Source organism: Schistocerca serialis, chromosome 2 (assembly GCF_023864345.2).
Source record: "Schistocerca serialis cubense isolate TAMUIC-IGC-003099 chromosome 2, iqSchSeri2.2, whole genome shotgun sequence".
Classification (NCBI taxonomy): Eukaryota; Metazoa; Arthropoda; class Insecta; order Orthoptera; family Acrididae; genus Schistocerca; species Schistocerca serialis.
In genome coordinates, this window is record NC_064639.1 from 858,751,880 (window position 1) to 858,763,913 (window position 12,034).

At 42.5% G+C, this 12,034-nt stretch overlaps 1 protein-coding gene across 2 annotated transcripts in view; it reads right to left on the minus strand.

Annotated features, from left to right (window-relative positions):
• The window catches only part of LOC126458160 (sodium-independent sulfate anion transporter-like), a 212,469-nt gene extending 201,804 nt beyond the window's left edge, over positions 1 to 10,665 (minus strand). Inside the window, exon 1 of one of the 2 annotated variants that reach the window (XM_050095027.1) lies at positions 10,512 to 10,665. In XM_050095027.1, the coding sequence (XP_049950984.1) occupies positions 10,512 to 10,560 (49 nt within the window). In that variant the 5' untranslated portion in view covers positions 10,561 to 10,665. Of the gene's footprint in view, positions 1 to 10,088; positions 10,415 to 10,511 lie in introns of those variants that run through there. The other variant, XM_050095028.1, reaches the window with a different exon arrangement.
• Between the last annotated feature and the right edge of the window lie 1,369 nt (positions 10,666 to 12,034).

A 12,034-nucleotide genomic window follows, 5' to 3' on the forward strand; every position in this document is an offset into this window, starting at 1 on the left:
TATCTCCAGACTATATGCTGAATTTTTCAGCTGTACTAAAGCGTCATATTCAGCGAGGACAAGTGCCTGACTTCGGGTGGAGATGATATGCTCTGAGTTTATCTTGGAGCTGTTCGACTGGATCTGGCTACGAGGTGGTACTGCGTTTCATCCTCTCTCTTTCTCCCGTCTACAATGATCCTTAAATATAGATGAGCGAAAATTGCTCCTATTGGAGCGCAAATAAGGGGTTCCAGCTGCCTCATTCTACCTTCCTCGCACATTTAAAATTTTTACCAAATATTTTGTCATTCGAACGTATTCGCGCCCTTTTTAACACGCAACTCCTCATACTACCACAAGCTTCCCTAACTGTAACTCGCCCAATAGTACATCGCTGGTAGTCGTTCATACCCATCCACTGCCTCTTGCTCATCCTCACTCATTCATTCATTCATTCAGCCCATTCATTGTTGTTATCTCTTTGTGTCCTCTCTAACTGTCATTTCTTCTGTCTCACAGCCAGTCAGCCGAGAAATTCAGCATAGTGTCTGGAGATACAGAACTCTAGGCTTCCATCTGTCCTCACATTTCTAATGTTGAACTTATCCGCCAGTGTAATTAAATTCGCCGAAGTTATATGTTCTACTACTGCTGTCTCTCTCACTGCCACTGTCTCTTCCCTGTTCTCTTACCGCTACTATCTTATTCATTCATTCCTTCCCACTGCCACTATCTCTCTCTTCCTCGTTGTCATTGTCATAGACCCCGTCTCTCATTATCGCTTGCGTCACATTTTCTGCCTCTCGTTATTCCTCTCCAACTGTTACTGTGTTCTTCTCTCTTTCTATACCGCAACCACTGTCTACTCTCGTCAAATATCTATTACTTTTCCATCTCTTTCAACTGCCACTGCCTCCTCCTTTCTCAGCATAAAAAAATACGAATATGTTCACATATTAAATTTTTTGGGAAAATTTATGAAAGTGCTGATATCCCTTTTTCAGTCGCAATCTTTTTTTTAAAAAAAAACAGTAACATATTCGCATTTTTTGTGCTCCGATAGAAGCATTTATCCATTGGTTCCCTTCTTTTCCCTGCTACAGCAGGACGTGTCACTCATATGAAAAGAATTTCATGGGTGTGTAAAATTTTGATAGTTTTCGTATGTGGAACTGAAATAACGCTAAACTAAATTGACATCGGACCATATTTTACGTGCACAAAAATTATGCATGTACTACAGTACTACAACATGGGCTTCCCAAACCCTTCTGATGATAACGGAGACACTTTACAACATATTCATTCGTGCTACGTCAGTTTATAAATTATGTTTTCGCCTCACACTGGATATTACGTGCGTATTTTACGTGTGGAAGTGGGGTAACTTTGAACCTCTGTATCACGGAAACGAATAAAAATATAAAGAAAATTTTCAAGGCTGTTCGAGATCGGGACCGGGATCTTGGTAATGTACCACAAAGATTTCAGCCATTTGTTGAACATAACATTCTTGGAAAGCGCGGCTCGGTTTTGGTATCCAAAAATGTTTTCCAGGTTTTCTCAGAAACCGCCCATGAACTAAGTGGCCCCTCAACAAGCCTCTTAAGTCGTACTATAGATCATATATAATGTAAAAAGAAGCAACCGATTTGCTTCATCTGTCTAAGCTGGAGGAATGGTGTAATATCCAAATTTGGAGCCTTTAATGTAGGATAGTTATATTAAGTCGATTCGTCTGTTGGGAATACGAAAGGTTGCTAGCCCAGGGCTATCCAAAACACTTGACACTATCTTTCTGTCACCAATAGAACAAGAGGTACGAGCACCGAATAAATCCCGTTTACATGCGCAGCTTTTTAGAACAAATTAGGTAGCGCATGCTGTCGCATGCGTTCCGATAACGAACAAGGTGGCCCAACTGTTACGACACTGCTCCGTCACTCGTTTGGAATTCGGTTTAAGTCCTTGTCCGACCTAGATTTGGACATTATTGGCTCACCAATGTCGACTAATAAGAACGTCGAGGTGGTTTCTTTGGAAAGAACATGGTCTGTTTCTTTTTCGAGCCTTATCTTGACCGATTTGTTCTCTGTCTCTAACGCAATCGTCGTGGACATGGTGTAAAATATCAATTTTCCTTTTAATAATGCAGGCAATCCGGTATTTCCTTAGTATTCGCTAATCTCCACGTAATCCAGTTGTGCCTCCATTATTCCTAATTAGTCAGATGTTTTATTCTCAAGTATTATGATGTTTTTGTAAAAAGAAGTCGCTCTAAACAGATCAAAATCGACAGATGTAATGGTAGTTTAGTGAGTACCCCAAGTATGTGTGATAAGACAGTTATTGATCTAGTAGATAGGTTCGGAAGTTTTTTGAGACAGTTTGTGAATTATGTGGTTGGCTGTAAGAAAGTATCAACGCCCATAAACAGTATCGATTTGCAAAATGATCTGCAGAGGATTGATGAATGGTACAGGGTCTGGCTGCTGACTCTGAACGTAAATAAATGGAGCATATTGCACATAAACAGGCGAAGTAATCCATTAATCTACGATTACATTATTGGTGACAAATCGCTGAAAACTGTAACTACCGTAAGATACCTAGGAGTAACCATCAGCAGCGACCTGAATGGGAATGAACACACAAAACAAAAAATGGTTCAAATGGCTCTGAGCACTATGGGACTCAACTGCTGGGGTCGTAAGTCCCCTAGAATTTAGAACTACTTAAACCTAACTAACCTAAGGACATCACACACATCCATGCCCGAGGCAGGATTCGAACCTGCGACCGTAGCGGTTGTGCGGTTCCAGACTGTAGCGCCTTTAACCGCACGGCCACTCCGGCCGGCAACACACAAAACAAATAGAAAGAATCAGAAGGAAATTTACGTTATCCACGAAAGGAGGGTGTTACGAAACTCTTGTTCGTCCGATTCGTGAGTATTGCTCATCAGTCTGAGAGCCCTACCAGGTTGGATTAATTGGAGGGGGAGAGACGATCCGACGAAGAGAGGCGGGTTTGTCACGGGATCGTTTCAAATGGCTCTGAGCACTATGGGACTTAACATCTGAGGTCACCAGTCCCCTAACTAACCTAACGATATCAAACACATCCATGCCCGAGGCAAGACTAGAACCTGCGACTGTAGCAGCGGCGCGATTCCAGACTGAAGCGCTTAGAACCGGTCGGCCACAGCGGCCGGCCACGGGATCGTTTAGTCGGTGCGAGAGCTTCAGAGAGATGGTCAACAAACACCAGTAACAGACGCTACAAGAGAGTCCTTGTGCATCACGTAGAGGTTTCCTATTGAAAGTTCCCACAGAGTGCTACCCGGGAAGAGTCGAATAACATATTACTTCCTCCCACATACGTCTCGCGAAATGACCATGATGAGAAAATTCGTGAAGTTAGAGCTACGGCGGAGATTTAGCAACAGTCATTCTTCCCACGCGCCATTCGCTTATGGAACAGTGACGGAGTGAACAAGATATTGGTACGTGAAGCACTACTACTAAAAGGTATCAGATAGATTATATAATGGTAAGACAGAGATTTAGAAACCAGGTTTTAAATTGCAAGACATTTCCAGGGGCAGATGTCGACTCTGACCACAATCTGTTGGTTATGACCTGTAGATTAAAACTGAAGAAACTGCAAAAAGGTGGGAATTTAAGGAGATGGGACCTGGATAAACTAAAAGAACCAGAGGTTGTACAGAGATTCAGGGAGAGCATAAGGGAGCAATTGACAGGAATGGGGGAAATAAATACAGTAGAAGAAGAATGGGTAGCTTTGAGGGATGAAGTAGTGAAGGCAGCAGAGGATCAAGTAGGTAAAAAGCCGAGGGCTAGTAGAAATCCTTGGGTAACAGAAGAAATATTGAATTTAATTGATGAAAGGAGAAAATATAAAAATGCAGTAAGTGAAACAGGCAAAAAGGAATACAAACGTCTCAAAAATGAGATCGACAGGAAGTGCAAAACGGCTAAGCAGGCATGGCTAGAGGACAAATGTAAGGATGTAGAGGCCTATCTCACGAGGGGTAAGATAGATACCGCCTACAGTAAAATTATAGAGACCTTTGGAGATAAGAGAACGACTTGTATGAATATCAAGAGCTCAGATGGAAACCCAGTTCTAAGCAAAGAAGGGAAAGCAGAAAGGTGGAAGGAGTATATAGAGGGTCTATACAAGGGCGATGGACTTGAGGACAATATTATGGAAATGGAAGAGGATGTAGATGAAGATGAAATGGGAGATACGATACTGCGTGAAGAGTTTGACAGAGCACTGAAAGACCTGAGTCGAAACAAGGCCCCCGGAGTAGACAATATTCCATTGGAACTACTGACGGCCGTGGGAGAGCCAGTCCTGACAAAACTCTACCATCTGGTGAGCAAGATGTATGAGACAGGCGAAATACCCTCAGACTTCAAGAAGAATATAATAATTCCAATCCCAAAGAAAGCAGGTGTTGACAGATGTGAAAATTACCTAACTATCAGTTTAATAAGTCACAGCTGCAAAATACTGACACGAATTCTTTACAGACGAATGGAAAAACTAGTAGAAGCCAACCTCGGGGAAGATCAGTTTGGATTCCGTAGAAACACTGGAACACGTGAGGCAATACTGACCTTACGACTTATCTTAGAAGAAAGATTAAGGAAAGGCAAACCTACGTTTCTAGCATTTGTAGACTTAGAGAAAGCTTTTGACAATGTTGACTGGAATACTCTCTTTCAAATTCTAAAGGAGGCAGGGGTAAAATACAGGGAGCGAAAGGCTATTTACAATTTGTACAGAAACCAGATGGCAGTTATAAGAGTCGAGGGACATGAAAGGGAAGCAGTGGTTGGGAAGGGAGTAAGACAGGGTTGTAGCCTCTCCCCGATGTTGTTCAATCTGTATATTGAGCAAGCAGTAAAGGAAACAAAAGAAAAATTCGGAGTAGGTATTAAAATTCATGGAGAAGAAATAAAAACTTTGAGGTTCGCCGATGACATTGTAATTCTGTCAGAGACAGCAAAGGACTTGGAAGAGCAGTTGAATGGAATGGACAGTGTCTTGAAACGAGGATATAAGATGAACATCAACAAAAGCAAAACAAGGATAATGGAATGTAGTCTAATTAAGTCGGGTGATGCTGAGGGAATTAGATTAGGAAATGAGGCACTTAAAGTAGTAAAGGAGTTTTGCTATTTGGGGAGCAAAATAACTGATGATGGTCGAAGTAGAGAGGATATAAAGTGTAGGCTGGCAATGGCAAGGAAAGCGTTTCTGAAGAAGAGAAATTTGTTAACATCCAGTATTGATTTAAGTGTCAGGAAGTCATTTCTGAAAGTATTCGTATGGAGTGTTGCCATGTATGGAAGTGAAACATGGACGATAAATAGTTTGGACAAGAAGAGAATAGAAGCTTTCGAAATGTGGTGCTACAGAAGAATGCTGAAGATTAGATGGGTAGATCACGTAACTAATGAGGAAGTATTGAATAGGATTGGGGAGAAGAGAAGTTTGTGGCACAGCTTGACCAGAAGAAGGGATCGGTTGGTAGGACATGTTCTGAGGCATCAAGGGATCACCAATTTAGTATTGGAGGGCAGCGTGGAGGGTAAAAATCGTAGAGGGAGACCAAGAGATGAATACACTAAGCAGATTCAGAAGGATGTAGGTTGCAGTAGGTACTGGGAGATGAAGAAGCTTGCACAGGATAGAGTAGCATGGAGAGCTGCACCAAACCAGTCTCAGGACTGAAGACCACAACAACAACGTGAAGCACCCTCTGCCTACAGTGTAAGGTGGTTTGCAGATGTACATGATTCACAACTGCCGAAGTAGCGCCCAGTAGGTAGGCTTTCATCAAGCCATGAACCATAACGTTGCTATCGTTATTCAACATTTCTAACTGTGGACTCAGGGAATATGACAAAGCAATAGTTACCAAAGCTCTAGCGTAATTCAGTTGTTTTTGAAATCACTTTGCGTACTAGACATGGGAGTGAGGATCTTCGATGGTGCATTTGTCGACAGTTCTACACATCTCATTATTAATGATGTGTCATGAACACTGATGTTCTTCGTAAGTTCAGATTGGATTGGATTGGATTGTTTGGGGGAAGAGACCAAACAGCGAGGTCATCGGTCTCATCGGATTAGGGAAGGACGGGGAAGGAAGTCGGCCGTGCCCTTTCAAAGGAACCATCCCGGCATTTGCCTGAAGCGATTTAGGGAAATCACGGAAAACCTAAATCATGATGGCCGGACGCGGGATTGAACCGTCGTCCTCCCGAATGCGAGTCCAGTGTGCTAATCACTGCGCCACCTCGCTCGGTCGTAAGTTCAGAGTTCTGTCTGAAGTTAACTATATCATTCGAACCTATCACGATCTTACAATGCTCATATTTATAATTATGTAAAGGTATAATTACGGCTACCGTACGTGAAGAAAGTTCAGAAAATAAAGTAGGTATACGAGGGATTTCTATTCGGTATTAAAATAATTGTCTCCCTGCATATGAAGCATATTGTTACATTGTTTTGAAAGTATACAAAGCGTAAGTAAAAATCAGTCTTAACATAGGTGTTAAAGTCTAAACGGTTCAGTTGCATTACTAGGGTGTGGTGTTGCGTTCATAACCGCAGGTTCGAATCCTGCATCGAGTGTGGATGTGTGTGATGTCTTTAGGTTAGTTAGGTTGAAGTAGTTCTAAGTTCTAGGCCAGGGGACTGATGACCTCAGCAGTTGAGTCCCATAGTGCTCAGAGCCATTTGAACCATTTTGAACTTTACAAAGGAATGAAAATGGATGATTACACTTCACTGGATATTTCAAAAATGATACAAGGAAGTCTTACAACAAGAAGCATGGACGTAGCCAGGATTTTATCAAAGGGGGGGGGGGGGGGTCTGATTTGTTAAAGCTGACCATAAAAAAGCTCTTACGTTTAATTTATGCTGAAGATTTCCATGAAGAACGGTAAACCATTTATTCGACGTTGATCTCGTGTTTTCGCCAAGTGGAGATATAATCTCGTTACTTAGGAGTGCTGTATGTTGACAAACCGCTAAAAGCAGTCATGTTCCAATCTCTCTTCATTCTCGAAGGTCATTTTACACTCTTCTTCTTTCAGTCCGAATTTGCGGTGAGGAACAGCTCAGGAATGGACGAGTGCTAATTTTTTTTTGGACACCGTGATTGTTACCGACAGGACTTTTGGAATAAAGAGATCTCTGTTCGACACAGAAGCTAATAATTTTTGATGGCAGAAACGTAAATGACCTGGAATTATACATCTTGATATTTTCCCAAATTTCCTCATTTAAGTATGCGTCTGTCATTTCTTGCAATGTAAAAAAGACCACTTTCTGCATTAAAGAATGACCCGGCAGAAAAATGTGTGAGTAAGTGAGAAGAATTTGGATTATAACTTATTTATCATATGGCTTTTAGTGCTGGGAGTCTCCGAAGAGATGTTACTCTCACCTTCGATGCGGCTCTTTTCATTGAAAAAGGGCTGCATCTTTAAGGGATTTGGAATCTTTCATGAAATAAATGTATAACACGCAGAGCTACCACAAGTCGGTGGAGAATTTAGAAAAAGTGATTGGTTTACACCGTTTTAAAATTAAATGCGTCACAACAAAGGATTTAGTTCTGTCATTGCTTGTTTTTCCTTTAATTGTGCATGTTAAGTCATTTGATAGTACCTGAAAACGTACTTTAAAATTTAATTGTGCATGAAATTTATGGCTTCAGTTACCGTAGTATTACAAGAGCGTAAATTCATTCTAGACGAACAGGAGAGGAAGCGATGCAGGACGAATTCAAGCAGCCAGCGAAAAATAAAAAATCTTTTAGAAACGAACTGTAGAATGTACTGTCATCACGTACCCCTTCCGCGCTCCGCAAACTCCTCCCCATCGTTCCTTATCTGGACTGCTTTTCATAACTAAGTACCCTCGGATGATCAGATTGGGCGATATATTGCCATTTGGGCTACTAATGATAGAGTATTGTCGATTTTTCTTTAAAGAAATGCAACCATTGTCGTTTGGGTGATATTTTTGTCGATCAAAGCAATTTTTGGGCGATGCACACAAATCCAAGTGCATTTTTAAGCACTGATTTTACTTTAATGTTATTTTTAATGATTGCCGCTCCGTTGATTTGTGAAATATTGCAACCTCGAAGTTCTACCAGTTTCCAAATAACGACTTCAGTATTAACATTAAACTGCTACAAAGGGGTTATTAGGCTTTTATAGTAATGCGAGCACATTTTTAACATACCGTAACGCTAGCGGACGAATCGAAATCGGTTTTTCTCTTCTTTCTTGTTACAAACTTATCCACAATTGGGAATTACCCCATCACTCTTCAGCACACAACACGATAACAATATACAGTACCACTAACATTAAATTCAATTCCAAATAAGAATTCGACTGATTAACGAAACAACATCTGAACTCAAGCACGACGAACAATTGGTCTTGGCTAAAATAGGGATGGGCGATAGCCGATAGTGCTATGGGTCTATACATAGCTTACATCTATCGTTAGACTTACTGCCTATCGATAATACATATGTCTTTTCCGTCTTATGATTGAAAATCAAAACATCTTTCAGTTTGAGTATACGGCAGCTAGGTCATATGTATCCAGAATGAGATTTTCACTCTGCAGCAGAGTGTGCGTTGATATCAGCGCACACTCCGCTGCAGAGTGAAAATCTCATTCTGGAAACATCTCCCAGGCTGTGGCTAAGCCATGTCTCCGCAATATCCTTTCTTTAAGGGTGCTAATTTTGCAAGGTTCGCAGGAGAGCTTCTGTGAAGTTTGGAAGGTAGGAGACGAGGTACGGGCAGAAGTGAAGCTGTGAGGACGGGGCGTGAGTCGTGCTTGGTTAGCTCAGTTGGTAGAGCACTTGCCCGCGAAAGGCAAAGGTCCCGAGTTCGAGTCTCGGTCCGACACACAGTTTTAATCTGCCAGGAAGTTTCAGGTCATATGTAATTTGATTCAGGGGAGAGGGGAGGTGGGGGCGGCCTCTGCACCACCTGGACCCCCACTTTGGCTACGTCCTCACAAGAAGATGTACTGGAGTATCAGTTTCATTTCCGTCACTGGAGGAATTACAGTCGTTCCGGACTATAGCCGTTACTACGAAAAGCAGGTCGCAATATTCTCCCTGTGGGCAACTATGTTGGCGGACTTCAGATTTATATTATTATTTGTATTATACAATTAAATGTGGTAGATTTTAATGAGCTCTGACTACTGCAGAAACACTAAAAATACGTTAGACAAGATTATAACACGATCACTTGGTATCTCTTAAAGCGTGATACAGCCGCTTCCTTAGCAGAGGCCGCTAAATACACACTTGTGTGTTGGCTCCCCGTGGTAGACGATTCGAATCCCAGTGTCTTAAGAAAATGACGCCGCCTGTTTCTGGTTGCAGTCTAGGCAGATTTCACGTATCAGGATTTCTCTTGACCTTTCTCAAACTCTCTCTCTCCCTAGCTCTGATTGGTAACACGATGAGGGCCACAACTTGACAAAAGATAATTTCAAATATCTGAACGAAAGCAGATGTGTTTAAATATTTCATCAAAACTAATCTTCCACTTGTACAATCTCCAATAGGAAATAAAGTGAGAAATAAAACCAGCGAAAATATGAAGTGCACAGTGAAATGTTTCGTTCGTAATATCTCCATGCAAGCGAAAGACAGACATAATGAGCACAGGAATTTATAGTGAGGCGTCCTTTTTCCAGTAGCTATTAAATAATTTGCTTACGCACCTGTAGAAAATAAACTTGTGAACAACGTTAGTCTCAGCCACTGCAGGCGTTTTGATTACATAAAACGAAAATTGTAGGGCATCTAAGACTAACTTTACAGGTGCACAGGGACTATCTGAGCTTACGTATTGTTTGAGAGTTCTCTCTTTGCGTGTTGTTTATAACTGCAACAGGAGGGTCAATAAAACTTTGTATTCCACTTGCTTCGACAAGGGCAGTTCTATCCACAGGGTAAGAAAAATGAGTAATACACATTATTATTACTGCTAGAAGCCAGACGTACTTACACGCAGCATGGGTCCCTAAATCCCAGTGCTTAGAACGAGTAGCGGTCAATAGCCAAGTTTCCTTGGCCCAGTTGTTGAGATTATTTTGAAGCTGTGCAATACATTCTGAAGCCTCTTCATTCCAACGATCAAATAAGAGGATATAAACACTGAGAAGCACACAACGATCACGTAACTGCGTTGTTTTTGTTTTTTACATTAATTGCGTTCGTAGTGGAAGTTGGATATATGTACACATGTATACTTCTAATATGATGCGTCACGAACTCATATATACCTCACAATTGTTTAGCAACACGCGAAACTGAAAACAACAGCAGCAGTAGACAGAAGACGGAAGCGTTCCATTCTGCAAGTCAGCTAAGTTTAGATCTACGCGAGCAGCTTGTCCCTGTTCCCGCGTAGCACGGCTGCCAACCTTACCTGACAGGGCGCCAACGGAGCCAGGGTCGGCGTCTGCGGACTGCGCCATGGTGCGATGCTGTCACAGACGCAGGACGCCCGCCGCCACTATTTATCGTAACCTACACGCCGGAGACACCAGCTGACTGTGACGCTACACGCGGAACTGTGCACAGCAGGCTGCCGGCGCTGTTGCTACCGCCGCTGTCGGCGATCCTGTGAACTTGGCAGCCGGCGCGCGACCTTGAACTCTGTTGCGAGTGGGTGTGCACTGTGCTGTGATGCCGGCGGCAGTCTGGCGCGGGAGACGTGACTTGCCAGTCTTGTTATGGAATGAGCTGACAGCCGAGATCGTCGTCCTCCCGAATGCGCCACCGCACTCGGTTTTGCTACCTGAAGTCATAATTGTGTGCGGGAGTGGAAATACATTGTCATGCAATTAGTTTTGTCTGAGATACTATAGCGACTCTGAAACAAATAATATGCTGGGTAGACTTATGAATGGATATCGTCATGCTGGGGAAACCTAAAAAACATAGTCCCAAAGGTATCTGAATACGTTGAACTCCTTCGTGTACATTCATGAATTTCCTCTTTTGTAAACAGTTACACGAGATTGTCAGCACGAACAGTGCTTCTCACTTGTCATTTTTTCGAATCTGAACTATATGACCTGTTATCACTGTCGTTCATAACCATTCCAATACACTGTGGTAGAGTCTTCATCTTTAGTCAGCCTAGTACGTAAAGTGTGTAGCTCTGAGGAAGCCTGCGATGACATTTGCCTATTTTAGTACTACTTATATTTTCCTATCAATGATTAAGGAAAAGATGTCCATCCCGATGGCTGAGTGGTCAGTGCGACGGAATGCAATGCAAAGGGGTCCAGGTTCGATTCCCCATTGGGTCGGAGATTTTCTCCGCTTAGGGACTGGGTGTTGTGTTGTCATCATCATCTCATCCCCATAGACTCGCAAATCGCTGAAATGGCGTCAACTCAAAACACTTATACCAGGCGACCAGTCTACCCAACGGGAGGCCCTAGCCACACGACATTTCATTTCAAGGAAAAGATTTGCAGGGAAAGGGCGAAAACTGGCTCCAGTATATAACCTACCCCTCTGGTACACGTCAATGGAACTGTCGAGTTCAGAAACCTATTGACGAATCACCAACAACACTTTCTAGCGCCCAGGCTTCACAAGATGCTGCGTAGACGATAGGGATGGAAAAATTAGGATTTAACATTCTATCGATGATGAGGTTTCAGAAACCGAGCACCAGTTCGGATATGATAAGGATAGGGCAGGAACTCATCCCCGTCCTTTTTCAAGGTAACCAACCTGGCGTTCCCCTAAAGTAGTTAGGGAACCCATAGGAAACTCGAATCTGGATGGCTGGAACTCGCCCCCGTCCTTTTTCGAGGTAACCAACCTGGCGTTCCCCTTAAGTAGTTAGGAAACCCATAGGAAACTCGAATCTGGATGGCTGGACTGAGAGTCGAATATTGCTCTTTCCAAAAGCGATTCCAGTCTCTTAACCTA